At 30.0% G+C, this 19,187-nt stretch overlaps 2 protein-coding genes across 3 annotated transcripts; both read left to right on the forward strand.

The window, feature by feature from the left end:
* Positions 1–841: 841 nt before the first annotated feature.
* On the forward strand, positions 842–6,494 carry GEX3 (gamete-expressed 3). 2 transcript variants are annotated; one of them, XM_016323296.3, is made up of 9 exons: positions 842–1,232; positions 2,584–2,913; positions 3,227–3,473; positions 3,844–4,128; positions 4,218–4,304; positions 4,673–4,705; positions 5,317–5,376; positions 5,453–5,595; positions 5,784–6,494. In XM_016323296.3, the coding sequence occupies exons 1-9, from the start codon at positions 993–995 to the stop codon at positions 6,228–6,230; spliced, it is 1,872 nt and encodes a 623-aa protein (XP_016178782.1). In that variant the 5' UTR covers positions 842–992; the 3' UTR covers positions 6,231–6,494. The 2 variants fall into 2 exon arrangements, with proteins under 2 accessions (XP_016178782.1, XP_088342103.1); XM_088485977.1 differs by having other exon boundaries at positions 2,584–2,688; positions 5,784–6,368.
* A 1,582-nt stretch (positions 6,495–8,076) lies between these two features.
* Positions 8,077–13,600, forward strand: LOC107623418 (Aldolase-type TIM barrel family protein). Its single transcript, XM_016325666.3, has 9 exons — positions 8,077–8,227; positions 8,323–8,428; positions 9,138–9,276; positions 9,732–9,840; positions 9,923–10,059; positions 10,515–10,651; positions 11,459–11,565; positions 11,806–11,933; positions 13,091–13,600. The coding sequence occupies exons 1-9, from the start codon at positions 8,183–8,185 to the stop codon at positions 13,161–13,163; spliced, it is 981 nt and encodes a 326-aa protein (XP_016181152.1). The 5' UTR covers positions 8,077–8,182; the 3' UTR covers positions 13,164–13,600.
* The last annotated feature ends 5,587 nt before the right edge of the window (positions 13,601–19,187 follow it).

A 19,187-nucleotide genomic window follows, 5' to 3' on the forward strand; every position in this document is an offset into this window, starting at 1 on the left:
TGGGAAGCATTCCAAATTTCCAACTATATAGTTTCGTTTGAAAATAATTTATTAGCTAATACTATGACAAACTTTTTTTTATTGCGATGGCTGAAATTAAGATCTTAAAATAAATACAAACAAGCTTGATTTTATGTTTAATTTCATCATAAAAATTTACATTTATTTTATATAAAATACTTAAAACATATTGAATTATCTAGAGTATATACCAATACAACCACGAGCAAGATAATATTAAAATTAAAAAGATATGTAAATATCAAATTAAGAAAATGATAAAACGTTTTTTATTTTTTTTGCACTTTATACATAATTTTTTGTGTTATACATTTGCATAATCTTATAAAAAAAATTTGCTGCGTATACGCTCTTTATAATAAACACAGTTTTAGCACTAATATTTTTTTAATAATCAAACACATATTTTTTTATTTTGTTTAAAAAAATTTAAATATATAATTAATTAATAACAACTATATTCTTATATAAATGTTAAAAATGTTTGATGTATAAATAATATTTTTTAAAAATAACATTATTAAAATAGACATGAAAATATCCCCCTTTTTTTTCAAATTATTCAATTAATGGTTGACTCTCAAAATATAAAAATAGTAGACTTTCACGTACCACTCATTAATTAAGGAAATTTCATAAAAAAAAAGTTTTGTTAATAGATTAAATATACCATAAAAAATATTTTATAAAAATTATTGCAAAAATTAAATTTGTTTTTTTACGTTTTCAATATAATAAATATATTAAAAGAATTACAAAATTTTATTATTATATTTTTAAAACGTGTCTTTAGTGTACAAATTAGTTAAATAAAAAAACATTAATTAAATATTTTATTTATATTATTTAATCTACTAATTAAATTTAGATAATAACAACATAAACATGGCCGTTACTCCAGCAGCAACTCCCATAGCTCCCATGGCGGTTACTTCTTCCTTTTTCTCTTGTGTGTTCTGAGTTCCCTTCCCATGGCGGTTACTATGCCGATGATTCATTTACTTATCTTTGTGTTTGCACTTGCTACATTATCGTATTCCTCTGCGTACGATCGGCTTTCGAAACCTCTTGTTGGAGATGATGGAAGAATTTATGTTTGTTCCAATAAGAAGCTTTTTGCATTTGAAAGCAATGGTAGCATCTCATGGTCCATGCATATAGACTATAAATGCAATGTTGCTGTGGCACCTGTTCATGGAGGTTTTGGCAAGGTTTGTTTCTCGATCTCTCCTCTCGCTGTTGTGTTGTTGTTGTTGTTGTTGCCGCCATTGGCCTTCCCGATTCATGAATATACTGTTGCTTGTTTTCAAGACTCTAAATTGTTATATATATTTTTTTTAATTTTACTTAATATTATATACTGATTGTGTTATACTGTTATAGTGTTGTGAACTACAAATACTAAATTGGTTTATTTCATAGTTTTGTTTAATCATTGAATTATTGGATTGGTGTTCTTGAATGATTGAATTGTTTTTGTTATTGTTGTAGTTTGTTGATCTGTTCTAGTGATTGAGATTTTATCGCAAATGAACCAGATGAAGAATATGAATATATTATAATCATCCCTTAAATGATTTACTTTAGAGTTTAAACTTCAATTGTTTATTTCTAGTAATTTGGTTTATTCAAGATTTGCATTTCTTTTTTTATAGTTAAATTTTTGTGTGTTTTATTATTTTGAGCTGCTTAACCGCTAAGCAACCGAGTTGTGATCTGATGGCTGGTCTCTGATTAACACAGTCTAACCATCCGGTTCGATTTGCCACTCCTCATGAATATCTTCTTGAAATTATGTTTTCTGCATAAATGATGAGTTGGAATTACTTGCAGTAACATATTGTCATGGAATTTATCTGAGTTTTGGATCCATGTATTTTGGTGTAAAACTATTGTCTATTGTAGCAATTGAAAAGTGTCCAACAAACTATGTTTATCATTCTGAATTAGATTTCCTATTTCCTTGAATTTTAAGTATTTTGGCTTCCCTAATTAGCCAATTTGTTTTTAAGGCATGGGATTCCCATAAACATGTAGATTGACTCACTGGTATCCCACATGCTAGCTTATTCCAAATAGGCATTTAAACATTTGAATCATGTAGACTTATGGTGGAATATGAATACAAGGAGTTTGGAATCCTCTAAAGTAAGAAAATTAATCCATAATAATTTAATGGAATACCCAGAAAGATTATAATTTGTTGTTGCCTATTGTTGTTGTCATTGCTTGATGGAATATGAATACAAAGAGTTTGGATCCTCAATTCAAACTTGTATATACCACTGAGAAAATTGGAATCAGAAAAGGAAGAGGCACACAAACTTAACTGTGATGATTTTAACAACCCCCCCCCCCCCCCAAAAAAAAAAAAAAAAAAAAGAAGAAAAAAAAGGGAAAAGACCGTGATGTAATATGGAAACGTGACTTTGATGGGATGCAATTGTCATTCGGTGACACATCAACTTTGTGAGAAAAGGCTATTTTCTCTCTCTTTTTGTTATTTATTAATTTTTAGTTTTCTTTATAGTGCTAGTATTTATTAGTTCCTGCCACTTGCAGATATATTTGATAGCTGATAACAGAATATTAATGGTTAAACTGGAAAACAGTGGAACTTCTGAGCCTGTAGCAGAATTATTCTTTGGTCCAGGACCTGGTCAACAGGTAGAGACTGAAATTATTGGGCTTTCGGTAAGCACATTAACCTCAACAGTGTTTATAAACATCAAGAATCGAGGACTCTTTGCATATAAGTCACATGGACGTTTACTATGGAGTATTGGACCTGTGCTTTATAAATTTGGCTTCCATCAAGGATGCCGGAAAAACATTACAGATTGTTTCTTTGCATCGGTCCCGGTGCTTGATCAATGCGAGGGTAGTATATACGTAAGGCTTACCCATCTATTATTTATTGCAACATTTATTGAAAACCATGGCTCAAGTATGATATACATATTAACAGATGGTTTTTGAAATCATTGCTATGTTGATAAATAAAGTTTTTATGTCTGCTTAATCTTGGATATAATAGACAGTGGCAAAAAAAGCTATATGTAATACTCCTACATATACTACTCTAACTATATCTAATATTCAAACTTATTTCTATTAATTGGGTCAAACCCAATTGTATTCATTACATTGATATCCCAGGATTAATGTGACTTCTTTGAAGTGTGTATGTTTTTTATATTTGCAGATCTCAAATACAGAAGGACAGCTCTATTGCTTGTCTATTCGCGGCCGTCACTTTAGATGGATACAGGATTTTAGTTATTTAGACAGAAATTTCACCATCACCGCCGGGAACAATGGTCGTTTGTATGTAACAGTTCCTGTGAGGGCTCTTTTATTGGCTCTAGATGTCTTTTCAGGTAATGTCTTGTGGCAGAGAAGTATTGGCCCATTAAGCAAAGCTGACTCTGTACCCATAGTAGATTCTAATGGTAAGTTTTAACTTTTAACCTATAAGGCTTACTAATTGAAGATACTGTTTTATTGTCAATCACGGTTAGTTTATAAGGGTCTGTCAATTAGTAAAGGATCAATGTTATGCAAACATACATGAAAATTTTACTAAGAGAAGTTAGGATTATTCTAATTGAACTGATGCTTTCCAAGATCTTACTCTCTTTACAATAGTCCTTTAATTTTCACTTGTATCCATCAGAACATTTTCGGCATGATAATGCAGTATCCATCTTCCCTTGTACTCGCCCCTAGTATCTTTAAACTTTTCAAACAATCAGAAATATCACACAACCAATTATCTGCAGTTTATAAACTTACATCATTCAAGCACATTTTTCACAACAGGATGGGTGTCTATTGGTTCATTGGATGGATTCCTTTACTCATTTTCACCAACTGGGGATCTTAAGAAATTCTCAAGAAGAAATACAGATAACTATGTGATTCAAGTTGGTTCTTTTCTTGATTGCTCTGGATTTGCTGTCTATACTTCACAGATAGAGATGGAAGGAAAAGTTAGCCACACTGCTGGTGAATTCACCACTGTTTCAGCAATTCGACCGAAAGTTGCATTGTTAACTATGTTAGTTCCTGCAACTGGATCAATCTATTGGTCTGAAAATAATCCTGGTACCTGTCCTCTTTGTTCCTTCATCATAACCCTTGGTATTGGAAATAAATTTGCATAGACTGTAATTTTGAGTGGTTGATTCAAATAGGTCAACTTACAACTTCATTATCCAAAAGCGATCTAAGTCAGTTTTTAGTAGATGAGGAGATTCTTCTTGCTTTCCTTGCTGCCTCAAGTAAGAGTTCCCAAGCTTAATAGTTGTGTCTTTTGAGATCATTGAGTGAGTGGTACACTGACACTTAACATTCAACAATCGTGGCTGCTCATATGAAGATATCTTCACTTGAAGATGATAGCTAAGATGTGAATACGTGTTAAGTAGTTTAGTCAATCATGTGAAACTATTTAATGTTGTCAGCTATCATCTTCAGATGAAGATATCTTTATATGAGAATATTGGTTCCCAATAACACTTTCAGGTTGAGCTTGTTGGATTTCACAAAAGTTTTCATTTAAGGACTCAACTGGAATTTTACTTCTTGTGGCTAGTGCAATTATTTGAATGTAAATGTGCTGATGGCTTGGTCCCAATATATAATGCAGAGACTGGCAACCTACTGCAATGCCGTACTACAGGTCAACATCTTTTGTACACTTTCTCTTACATAAATAAGCAGTTTATTTTATGATTAGTATAAATAACTTGTCTGAAATGTTGCTTTTATGGTTGATCTTTGATCCTTAAATGTCTTGTTATCAACTCGCTAAGCATGTCAGCCAATTTTTTTTCTTGATTTCTGTATTATAATGTAATCACCAACCCTGGCTTGGTAGTCATAGAGTAAAAGACCACTTTGAAGTGACACAAGTTCTGATTTTGAATCTAATGTGGTACATCTTGCCAGATAGATACATGCACTGGTGATTCTAACATGCAGTTTAGTTGCGAGAAATATGAACTCTATGGTACCAAAGCACTTTCAGAAACCTAAACCATTTTGTGTCTATAGATTAACCAAACTTGAAATTTTTGTAATTGATTTCTCCATTACAATATATTAAATATCCGGCATTAGAAGGCTTTTTTCTGAGTGAAATTCAAACACATTCTGAATTCTTCAGAGTCCTAAAACTAACTGATTTCACTGAAAGATGATTTTTTAGTCCCCTCGGTTAATTTGACCATTTTTTCTTGTTAAACAATGATGCAATGGTTTCTCTAGACATTTTTTTTTATCATTTTCCAGGTCAGAAGCTTGCATCAAGCTGCTCACAAGCAAGAACCAAGCTTGTCAGCATCTACACAGGTGATGTTCAACTAAGCAAAATTAACAAGACTGTACAAAATTCGAAAACTGAATACGGTCTTAATCATTCTTGCAGGAAATGAAAGGGTGATAGCATTGTTTCTACTCTTTGAATCAACTGTTTTGGCAATACTTATTGGACTAGTAAGATTCTGCTGTTCATTCTGGGCGAAAAAGAAGCTTCAAGACCAAGGCCTTGGAAGTTTCCTTGCCAAGCGAGTAAGCTTTCTATCTTCGGCTTAAATAATCTTTACATCCTTGGAACTTTCCTACTCAAATAATTTTATTTTCTCTTTTAATAGTAGAAAATTTACAAGTTTGGTTTTGGTCTCTGCTGTTAATTTGCTTTGTTAAATATTGACGTAGTAGACAACTCCTCCTTCCCTTGCTTTTTCTTCACCTTTCAGTGCTCTCTTCAGCTCAAAAAGAAAGCATTGGACAGGACAATTACCGAGCTTGAGCGAAAAGCCGCAGAGGAAGCAGCAGACAGAGAGGTTTTAGATAAACTGGTTGATATATCAAAAGAAAGGGAAGGCATTCAGAGGAAGCTATCAACCAGCTACAGTTTAGGGAGGGATAAAAGTGATTCACATGCAAGATCTATTCTTCCTTTACAAACAGGAAAAACAAAAAGCTACTCGTTCCAAGGGACACGGCGCAAGAACATGACAATGTTCCACACAATGAGTGACACATCTTCCAGCGAAAGCAGCTATGAAGGTGAGACCAGCATGCTTGGCAATAAGGACTCATCAACTAAGGCAAAAACAAAGACACTGATGATGGAAGATAGTTCAAGTTCAGGTTCAAGTAGTGAGAAATTTCGAAGGAGAGGCCTTAGGAGAAACTATTAGAATTTAGAATTAACACGGGAAAGAGTTTTATGCAGAAAGCAGAGCAGCAAGCACATGTTTGAATGGAACATAAAGCTTGTTTTGCAATAGTACCAATGCTGGTTGTTTCACTATGAAATGTAATTCTGTAGATAACTTTCTGTGTAGTAATTTGTTTTAAAAAAAAAAATCATATGTATATGTTTCTAAAGACAGTGAAAATAAAAATGTTTCTAAAGAATGATATTTTGATAATGAATTTAAGAAAGAGTTGAGGATTAGAAATTTTAATCTCATAAACTACATCTTACCTTTCAGTTTCTTATACAGCAATTCAGCTTTTTAAGGTGCAACTTGCAAGTGTATATTTTGTCCTTTCTCAAATGCCTTCCAAGCATGAATAATAAGTTGTTTGAAAGGATGAAAAATGAAGGAGGATTAAATAGTTTGTATAATATATTAATATGAAATGACAAGGATGAGATAAGATGAAGAATCAGATGAGACACAGAAGGAAAAGGAGATTTGATAAAAATCAAATTGTCTAATGTAAAAAATATTTTATAAGATAAAGAGATAATGAAATTGTGCTTACTTGACACAACTATAAGCATTCTCAATAGTAAAATATAAGGCAAATCAAATACTGGTTTCTAAAATATATACACTATATTGCCATTATATTATTAGATTAAATCTTATACAGCAATTCCGTTTTAGAAGGTGCAACTTGCAAGTGGATATCCTGTCATTTCTCAAATGCCTCCCAAGCATGAACAATAAGTTGTTTTAAAGGATAAGAGATGAAGATGGAGAAATATATTGGATTATGAAATGAAATGAAATGATGAGATGAGATGAAGAATAAGATGAGATAAAGTAGGATAAGGAGATTTGATAAAAATCTAATTATCCAACGTAAAAGGTATTTTATAAGATAAGGAACCATAAATACTAGTTTCTAAAGTATACACTATGCTACTATTCAAAAGGAAGATATTTTGATGTTGAATTTAAGAAAGAGTTGAGAATTAGAAATTTTAATCTCATAAACGACACCTTACCAAGCAGTTAAGTTACCCTGTCATATACATACACATTAAAGATTCTATCACAACCCAGCGATTTGAACATGGGATGTGGTTACTATGAGGCAAATATATTGGCTACTGGTACAATGCCTCTGTCACAGTTACCCTGTCAACCATCATCGTAGTTAGGGATGGAAGTGGGCTGAGTTATTCGACGGGGCTCGTAATTTAGCTCGTTTTATTATACAAATTAAATTTTAACTTTTTGTAAAGCCTATTAGTTAAAAAAGCCAGGTCGTAGGCTTTTAAAGCCTACAAAACTCACTGGGTCTATTGTCAAAATATTTTTTAAAAAAAATAAATTATTTTTAATTTAGATATTTAATTATTCACTTATATTAAACGGAAAACAAAACTAAAAAAAATTATTAGTCAAGAATTAAGATTAGTTAAGATTGTAATCTTTTTGTTCAAAAAAAACTTATGAATTGTAAGTACAATTATGATATGCGATTAATAATTGATATATAAATGAATTATGCTTTACGAATTATTTATTATAAATTTTAGAATGTATTTAACGTCAATTTAAAATATTTTAAGTTTATTGTCTTGAATTGTAATTCACAAAATAGGCTCGTAAGCTTTTTGGATTTTAAGTTTGGACCATTTATTTACAACATAAACCAGACTTGTCAAAGTTAAAGTTCGGTTCGCCTCGGCCCGTTTTCGCCCCGAATACAGAAACATGGGCTGGGCCCTAACATTATTTTCTCTCCCCTTGTGTTTTAGTTTGTACTCATCTTCTGCCCCCGACCCAAAAATAAAAAGAAAACGGTAAATCCATTGTTTGTTGGGGGTCTTGAATTTCTCCCTCCCTTCATCCGATTAAGACTTGAGAGCTCCGAGCATCACGGAAGCCGCAAAAAAGGTCAGGTTTTGATGGATTACAACAACAAACTCGTTCTTGCTCCCATGGTTCGCGTCGTGAGTTTCCCTTCCTTCTCTCTCATTACCTATAATATAAATTAATTATCATTATAATTAATTAATTAATTGATTAATCAATTAATTACTGTTAGGGCACTCTTCCATTAAGATTACTAGCTGCTCAATATGGTGCAGATATCACTTATGGTGAGGAAATCATTGATCATAAGATCCTCAAGTGTGAACGACGAGTCAATGGTACATCAATTAATCTTTGACTTTCGCATCATTTCATCAGTTTGGAATTATTTTGGTACTTGAAAATTGCGGTTATTTTTTGTACATCTAAGTTTCTAGAACATAGTGTAGAAGGTTTTAAACGAATGAGAACACGGCAGAAGTGTAAATTTTTTTTATTCTCTTTTAAATGCATGAACATTTGATTGTTGAATATGGAAGGTTGTAGCATATGAAGTACATTTTGTAGTCATGTAGATTTGAGGGAAAGCTTTTACGAAATGAGTATCACGATTAGAATTTTGAAGACTGTTTTTTGTTCATATCATACATCTGGGACTGGCAATACTTTTTGTTTTTTGTTCTTGCACAGTTTATCATCACTATATATGTGTACTAAGTCACTAACAAATAGAATGATTTGAGGCCTGCCATTTCCCTATGTATTCCATTTGAATCAATATTTTATAACTGATAGCAAATACAATAACGGCAACCCAGCGCTTTCGCCCTTTGTTGGGTTTTGGTTACTTTTCATTTCTGGTTTTTTATTTTTTTGGATGATAACTGATCGTTGAATATTTTGATTTCTTTTTTCCATATTTCCATATTAATGTTCATAGAGCTTTTATTTATTGATTTTTATTTTGGCTACAAAGTTATGCAAAAGATTTGTGGATATCCAATCATGCACTCATTTAGTTTGGTTTTCCTTTATCTTCTTGATCAGAACTCATTGGAACCACTGATTTTGTGGAGAAGGGTACAGAAGGTGTTGTTTTTAGAACCTGTGATCAAGAAAGAAATCGGGTTGTTTTTCAAATAGGGACTTCCGATGCTGTGAGGGCCTTATCTGCTGCACAATTAGTGTAAGTTAATGGTACCTGTGGATTTCTTATTCTTGGTACTGAAGTTGATAAAAATAAAAAAAATCAAAAGAAAGAAAAGTTTTTCTTTGATCTTTTTTAAAGGAAATAATTGATTATTGCTATTGGCTCTTTATGTTGTCTACTAGTCCTATTATACATTTATATGGAAATGAAATTGTGTTCATATAATCATATATCATATTAAAGCATTGCAATCTTAATTATTGCATGATTTGTAGGAGGAAGATATTTTATCTCTACCAATTCCTAATATATCATCTGAAAATGCGTAAATTTCTAAGTTGAAGTAGATTATATTTTCATTTGGAACATGCTAAACTAGATCAACATGTGTCTTTTCTAACATCCAACAAATGATAAAAGGAAGAAATAACATTATTTTTCATCGTCTTACTTTTTTATGTTTACTTAAGTTTCTTGGGTGTGGGATGCAGCGCTAAGGATGTTGCTGCAATAGATGTTAACATGGGTTGCCCAAAGTCATTTTCTGTCCATGGTGGCATGGGTTCTGCCCTGTTGTCCAAACCAGATCTTATTCATGATGTAAGTCTTTGTAATCTATAGTTGTTCTAATTGTAATTCTGCAAATTTTTGTTTTAAAAAATCCATCCTCTTTACAAACCAGATCTTGACGACATTAAGGAGGAATTTGAGCACACCAGTAACCTGTAAGATTCGACTTCTAAAATCACCCAATGACACGGTGGAACTGGCCAGGCGAATTGAGAAAACTGGTGTTTCTGCTCTTGCTGTCCATGGAAGGTAAACCATTTGTTTCCTTTGGGAACCTCTACCTGCCTATATAATGTCTGAGGATATGTTTGTGATTTGGAATTTTGTAGTGGAAGGAGACGAAGTGAGGGCTTGAAGAGTAAAGTGGAGTCCATTTTACTCTTAATTCCCTTCTCTTCCCTCCCTTTCCCTCCAAAACACGAACTAAGAAAGTTATCATTCTTAATCACTCAACAACCAAGACAACCAGAATTATCTAGTTTGTTATAATGGAAATTGTGATGCTTTACAATGTGGGGATATTTTATAATGGAAATTGTGATGCTTTAAAATTTCAAAAGTGACATAGGACATATGTGCTAACAATTAAAAGCAAACACACCACAAATGCACAATTTGATGAGGAAACAAATATGACAATCAATTTATCTTTGTTTGCACTAAAGATGCCTTATACCTTATTTTTTCTTTTAATCTATTTACAGAAAAGTCCCAGATAGGCCCAGGGATCCTGCTAAGTGGAGTGAAATTGCTGATATTGTGTCAGCATTATCTATTCCAGTTATAGCAAATGGTGATGTATTTGAGTACAACGATATCCAGCGTATCAAATCTGCTACAGGTAGCTGAAATGAATTCATAAAAAGTTGACTATTTTTCAGCTGTTTTATTAGACTAGATCCCATCCTTGATTTCACATAGTGGTGGAGCTAGCCACTTCCTACAAAGGATGAAAAGGCATTTTCTTTGACTTAGTTACGAAAAAACTCTGGTATGACATGAAAAAGAAGAAAAAGAAAAAAGAAAAAATAGGAATTAATTAAAAAAAAGGTTGATTGCACTTTATGTTAGGTGCTCTTTCGTGCGTGGACTTTAAAAATGTGCAAAGAAAGAACTCCCTCAGCTTTCCCATACATGCAGATTGATCATATTGGCAATTTTCAGTTTTCCATATATTGTTAACAAGGTTTAGTGGCGCATTTATGAAAGGCCCAGGGATTCATTTGCGTATTTGCAAAGTTCAGGGGGCTAAAATATAAATGGGGTAAAGCTTATAGGGGGTAAATTGTAATTATCCCTAGAAGAAAAGGATGCAATTGGACAATTAAGCCTTTTGTAGATGGTTTGGCTGAACATCAGACTTAATAGCTTAGGTATTTCACACTACAAGCATAAAAGTTCTGGGAGAGGACCAAATATTTTAAAATTTTGGTACAAAGAATTTGAAGGTTTGGGTGTCCCCCGTATTTCATAGAAAGCCTTGAGAAAGTAACTTTTTTTAATCTAATTTTCTTGGGAAATTCCTTTCCTATTGTTTACCACGTTTTGTTTATAACATGTAACAATTTTTATTTGTATTTATTTCTGTCATTATAAACTCACTACTTGTTCATTCATATTAAATTTTTTAAGTATGACTTTGCATAAGGTGCCGCATCAGTGATGGTTGCTCGAGGTGCTCTCTGGAATGCTTCCGTATTTTTGCCTGAAGGAGAACTTCCTTATGAAGATGTGAAAAGAGAGTATCTCCGGAAGGTAATGTTGTTTCTTTGTTCTATATTATCCACAATTACACACTTGGGAACCTTCTATTATTTTCCTTGAGAAGAGTGATTGTGTTATGTATATGTAGTTTTAAGACTTCGTGGTGTTATTCTATTTGCCTTGTGGAGTTTTCATTTTAGAGAAATGGTTTTACAAATTCTCATATTGGTGGATGGTTTTGAGCTTGTGTGTATCATGCTATTAACTATAAAATGTTGTTCTTGATTTCAGTGCATCTTGTGGGATAATGATCTGAAAAGTACCAAGCAAACAATAAAGGAAATGATAATGCATTATTCTTGCCTAGAGTTCCCTGAAGGGAAGGCTGTGAACAAGTCAGAGTCTATGGCAGATCTAGCGTAAGTTTACTTTTCTTTTTATTTCTTGTTTTCATGCCGATTGGCTTCTGAACCATACTTTTGTACAATTTATGACTCTATCAGATTTCTGTGTCTTTTCAACAAGTGTCATTTGCAAATATATGTCTGAGACATTTCAGATACGACACTCATATGATACATGTGTCTTTCGTGTCCAATTGTATCTTAATTAAAAAAATATTTTTCCGGACACCCCTAGACACATTCAAATATGACTGCGTGTTGATGTTTTATTCTCTGCCTATTTTCTTGAAATAATGTGTATCATTAATTATTAATATAAAAATTATCTAAAATACTTCATATAATTGAAAAAGACATTAAAACAAATAAAAAAGGTGCAAGTTATGGTATTTATAGTTATGGCGACCGCACAATTTTAGCCACACTTTAAAAAGTGTTGGTAAAATTAAAATAGTGTTTTTTTATTGTTTAACAATGCTTTTTAATTTGAAAAATAAAAATGAAAGGTGATAAATGTATAAACGTGTTACTTTAATTTTAGTAATACTTTTTAAATATTGCTGAAGCTGTTTAGCCACCATAGCCATGAAGCCTAGACATGATAGATTCCACCTAAAAAAAATTAGTTTGTAGTTTTGTACTTTATATTATTAAAATTCCAAGACATTATTATAATTTATTTAAGAAATCTTTATATTTTATATGTATGTTGTGTCCCTGACTCTCACAATAAATTGAAATTAGTATGGTGGTGTCTAGTGTCTCTGGTAGTAATCATGCTTCATAGGTCAAAACCCTTGAACATTATAAAACAGGAAAATTTTCAAGTGTACTGGTATACCGGTGTTTCAGTAATTTTTAATCGTTGATCTTAATTATAAAAAGTATATATAATATATATAATTAAGATCAACGGTTAAAAATTACTGAAACACCGGTGTACCGGTATACTTGAAAACTTTCCTATAAAACAAGGTTCTAGGCAAACTCTGGGCTTACCAAGATTGCTGAAAATCGTCCTTGCTAGCTATTAGCTGCTAGCTTCCGAGAAAGGGTGGAAACTGGAAACATGGAAACAAATCTGTCTTTGTTTTTGGGTTAGACAAACACACAGAGTACATGACAGCTTTCTTCTGGTTTTTCTTACGATGTTGCATTGTTTGTTATTGCAGGGAACTTTATGGACAGGAAGAGTACTATCAGTTTGTCTGTAAAACCAGATTTGATGTTGATGGATATAGATAATGTTATTTTTTATTCTCAAATGTTTTAGCTGAATGTCCGATTGCCCTGGTTTAGTGCCAATTCTTTTTGAGAAGTCACTGATAGGAGATTTTCACAGCTCGAGATCAAGTCATTGTTTTATAGGCAAGGAAATTTATTTTGGCCTGGATAAAGATAAATTATATTATAGCGTCCATGTATGTAACTTTAATATTTTTCCCATCCCATTGTAATTTTAGTTCTAGTTGACAATTGGATTTTCTCTTGATAGTAAATTATGAACACTTCTTTTTTTCTTCTTTTCTCTTTTTTTTGAGAGAAAAAGGAAGAGAGGAGGGGTATTTAGGGTAACTAGAAATTGATTTGTTTCTCTTGTTGATCCTTGTAATTCTTGTGGGGTAATTATACTTCAGTATATTGTTATATTTAAGTATCAAAGTTCTTACTGATACACTTTATTTTGGTGGCATCTTCAGCATATTATACCCCAAGAAAAAGTTTACAAAATTAAGAATTTAAAAGGTTTATGAAAGTTTGGATGGGTTTTGTGGTTGTGTTTATTTAATTGAGTGTTTTAGTTAGTCAAAATTTAAAAAGTCCAATTATCTAAATTTATTTCAGCTAATTAATCTAATATGTTGTATATTATTACAATGAAAATGTTTGGTTACCAAAATAAATTAGCTAAAAATAGTCAAAATTTATTTTATTTAGTATTAATGAATGTTAAATAAGATAAGTTTTGGCCTTTTTTTTCTCTTTAGCATTACCGTTATTATAATTAAGATGAATTTAAACCTAAATACTCTAAGATACTTGAGTTAGAAAACCAAAAACATCAACTAATTGAACAACTAATACTAGTGTAACAAAACTACTAATTCTTTTCTAAAAAATTTGAGGGGGCCATTGTCAAAACAAAGATCTGCCCCTAAATTCACGTGGTTTGCCCGGTAAATATGTGAAAAGAAAAAACCCTAGACATTATTATTTGATTTATTTCTTACGTTCTATATATGAAAGCTTGGTAGGCCAAAATAACTTAAAAGAATAGAAGCTAGGCAAAGTATTCAACTACTAATGAAGACACTCTCAAACGAAATTTATGAGACCTTTACATTTATAATTTGCAAAAAATGAAATATGTATGATCACAATATTAGATACCCCCCAAGCATTTTTCCATCAAAACTTTGACAACTTGCAAATCAACATGTATCTTGATAATATGTATAATTTTATTATATTGCAATTGTTTTACTTTTTTTTTTCCGGCTTAAGTAAATTTCATCACTCTTTATTAAAAAAAAAACACAACATATTAACTCCATAGAAAAAAAAAACAATTAATTTCTAAAAGTCCTTACATACATCCAAGAGAAAGTAACTAGTATATTAGAAATCAACTCATCTTTATAAAAGATTTGACACTATATTTAAAGCCACTGTCAATTACCAATCCCCAAACATAAACACACTAATGGGTCTACCTCTCACCTTTTTCTTTACCAGGGCTAGCATACTTTCTTTTTCTTTTTTTATAAAAACTAAAATAAATTATAAATTACAAACTTTATAAGCACTAGATAGAATGATAGGCTCTAATTTAAGTTAACATTTACTGAAATTATCCTAATTATTCCTGTGGTTAAGTAGGGTAGAGTAGCTAGCACATGGCCAAAACAGGATCTATGCTCTATAAAAACCATTAAAAAGAAAATATTTATAGACAAATTAAAGGTACATCCAGTCATCTATCAAGGGAAGTCTAAAGCCAGAGAAAAGTTTAGCCAGCAAATTGGCTTTAATTTCTCACATGATATCTACTTTTCCCACTTGAAAATCTAGATTCTCCTGTAAACTAAAAAAATAATTTTGCCAAACATTTATACAACAGAATAACAAAGCTTTATTTTGTTAGGTAAATTACATAAATCAAACAATATTATTGTATTTTATTATATATCATTTTTATAAGAATTTACATCTTTCGTTAATTTTTATACAATAATAGTCGATAAAAAAATGACTGTAATTGTATATTTATATAGAATTTGAATATTAATTTTTTATTTACAATTAACTAATTTTTTATTTAATTTTATTATTTATTATTTAATTGTTGGTTAAAATTTTTTTTTTTAGCCAAACCTGATTGAGGTCACTCATTATGTCCTTTTCACTTTAAACCCAAGGTCTTTGTCTGCTTTTATGGTTTTGTATCGTACTTCGAAATAGTTGAGATGCATGATTGTGTTCCATATAGGTCAATCACCTTTTAATTAATAGGTACCTGATTTAGAATTTCACCATTTCCACACCCCAATTCACACTTTGTTGAGCTATGCCTATAAATCTATAATATATAGACTTGTTTATTATGCTCATGCATGTCCACATCATGTCAAATAAATGTGGATAATTAATAATCAGGTCGAGGTTCCCATATATTCATCTCAAAAAGGATATGATAAAGTAGTATGATATTTTGGGTGGGTTAAAGTGATAAATATTTTGGGTTTAATTTCAGTTTCTATATAGAAAAATAAATTATCTTTGTTGAAAGAATATTATTATATCCCAGTTCAACTCAATAGAATAGGTTTAGATTTTAAACTTTTAGAATATATTATGGTCCATGCATGCATGGGGTAATTCTAAAATGACTGAAAGTTATTATATAATGAAGAAAGGCTTTGATTTTCATGAAAGTTGATCCAGTTCTAAATTGATTATCTTCCAAATTAAATCTCCTAATTTGGCCCCCAAAAAAGGAAATGTGACATTATATCCTAGAAAAAGTGAGAAACAATTTTATATCAAAGCGAGGTGAGCAAATTTAGTTATTACTCGACAATTTTTAAATGTAATTTGTGATTTTTTAATCTCTTTTCAATGTTGCTGGTTATAGAAAATATTATTTTTATTAACTGATTATTAGTAATGTTCTGGACAATAGCATTTCGAGAATTCGATTAAGTGAGAATATTATGTTATTGGCTCATTAGTGACCAAAGGATAAATCATTAAAATGAATAAAATTAGGAAAAGTATAGGTAGACAATGAAAATATTAAACAAGGTGAACAACAATGGATATATCAGATGTTCAATTTAATAGGAATTCAGATGATTATGTTCATTATTTTTAATTAGATGGTTATTTTTTTTATTTAATTTACTCATATACCGTTAATAATTGTTAGATGTTCAATTCACTAAGTGTGCAGATAGTTATCATAATGTTAAGGTTTAGGAAGTAATTTGGTTATTTGGAGTAGAGTATTTTTTTATTTTATTGGGTCAATTCTAAAGCTCATTGTTCACATTGTTTATAAAAGTCATTATCTACCTAGCAAAAGATAATGCTAGATAACCAATAACTTTTTTGAACAACAGGAACAACCACCAATTAAATTAAAACGCACTATATCTCCAAATTACACACCTAAATCTTAATATTATAATAACCATCCGCACACTTAGTGAAATTAACATCCGATATATTTATTATTTACATTATTTAATATTTTCATTGTCTACCTATATTTTTCTATTTTAAAGACAATAAATACCTAAAAGTTATATCAGAGATGTGTAATAAAGAAAAAAGAAGAACTCATGAAGTAAGATATAATTCACTATAGTTACTAAAAAAATTATTGACTTCGGTATTAGAGTGTCTGCAATTCTGCATAGGTTATCCTCTCAATGTTTAACATAATCAAATTAGGCTCGTAACCTCAGCAAAAGTACGAACAAGTAAAAAAAAAATTGTAAAAAAATATTAAATCGTCAGAAACTGAACAAAGAAAGAACAATAATGGATGAGGCATGATGAGGATTGTATTGACGTTGATTTTTGGTGCCTTATAATTTAATTTAAAGTGACTAAACGTGTAAGCAACCAGCAAGAGCATACATGAAGACATGCATGAATCCAATCTAAGCATAGCTGGAATTAACATAAAGTAACCAATCTATCCCTATGTTGCAAAAAAAAGAGACACGCAAGCCAAGCTACTGAGACACCCTTCCAAGAAGCAAGTAGGGTCTATCTCTAACTCCCTATTGCGAAAGAGAAAGTCTAGAGCCAGTAGATTTTGTAGTTTTTAGCCATTATTTAGTCATTAATAATATTTTTAATGGTGTGAAATTGCATCTAATGGTATAAAATCATTTAATTTTCTTTTGATGGTTAAGTGCTGACCAAAATTTAACAAAAGTGCTGGTCCCTATCACTCCTCATTGCAAAAAAAAAAAAAAAAGAATTTAACTCTACTATAGATGATCCTTAGTTTTCTTAAGTAACATATGTAGTTGATATTTATATATTTGTTGAAAATAATACGAAAATTTACATGTAATTATATTTATGTGGAGTTAATAATTAAAAATTATTAGATAATTTAATAAATTTAATTAAATTATTATTTAATAAATTTTAATTATTAACTTCACATAAATATAGCTGGATATGATTTTTTATCTACAAATAATAAGTGAGAAAGATTATTAAGACAAAAAGCAGCCTACATATATTTACTAAAAGAGTAGTGTCTAGTATTAATTATTACTTGGACTCATGAATGAATAGAGGGAAATGATTAAATTATTCAGACATATGCACACACAAACTACTTTTTAGATTCTCAAAAAAAAATGTATATAATACGTATTCTAAGAATATATATGATTATTCTCACGAAAAATATTTATTTTCTCTACCATTCCATGAGTAAAGTCAGAACATAGGATATGGTATTTCTAAAATTATTAGTTGATACCCGATAATATTTTTATAACTTCATCATTAATAAAAATGCGAATAAATCATTTTTAAGTAAATATTTTAAGAAACAAATTCATATAGCATGAAATGAATGTCTAATTTATATATGATATTTAATTTAAATTTTGGAAATAAAATAAAAAATAATTTTAATATATATATTATGATTTTGTGTATATATATATATGTTGGTTAACTCTTTTATAATATGTATTTTATATTTTAATATATTTTATAAAAGTAACTAATTTAATAACTAATTTTTTATGTGCATCTATTTTTTTTTTTTTTGTATATATAGCATCTACATGAGCAAAAAGCCAATTTATTTTGGACCAAAAATTATTAAACATTTTTTTCTTTAACTTTTCTCTTCGTCTCCCTACAATAACAATTTAAACTCTTAATATTTACGAGTGTACTACTTTATTAGCTTATTGTTAATTAAAAGAAATTAGTTTTATAACAAAAGTGATTTCAAAATTAAAATTAAATTCATTTTTTATCATAATGCATCAAAGTTAAACTTAAAAATACACACTAATTTTTTTTTAACTTTTTAGAACAGTGATTTGTCAAATCTCTTACAATGAAATTCAAATATTTGTGCACCGGTTTAATAAAAAGATATAAGAGTTCATTAATCTAATTCACGAATTTAATTTTAATGCATTAATAATAAAATTATTTTATACAGTCATTAAATTATATTTATTCTTTTAGATAATTATTTTATAATTAATATAAAAAATAATTATCTTTACAAACATATTGTATATAATTAATTAAATACACATAGAAAATTATTCTTTGGTGCATCAAAAAATTAAATTTTTTATGCTACTAATGCATTTTTAATTCATATTTTATAAATTAGTTTTAACATTCCCTATTAAAATGAGTTATCTAAAGTCTAAACCCATAAATCTAACAATTTAATAATGGAAATCAAAACAATTGTCTTTATGTGAAATTAATACTTGAGAATTATTAAATAATTTGATAAATTTGACTAAATAATCATCTAACGATTTTAAATTTATGTGATAATTGAGTCTTCACCATCGTTTTATTTTATAGGTACATCAAAATTAAAAATTTAAATTTAATACATTATTATTTTATACGTAAATTTAATTACATAACGCCATGTTAATAAAAATAATTATTTTTTTATTAACTGTATAAATAGCTATCAAAGAAATAATTGTGATTGTATGACTATCTGCGAGAGCATTTTAACATGCATCAAAA

The sequence above is a fragment of the Arachis ipaensis genome, chromosome B10, assembly GCF_059453495.1.
Source record: "Arachis ipaensis isolate K30076 ecotype BB chromosome B10, ASM5945349v1, whole genome shotgun sequence".
Taxonomy (NCBI): Eukaryota; Viridiplantae; Streptophyta; class Magnoliopsida; order Fabales; family Fabaceae; genus Arachis; species Arachis ipaensis.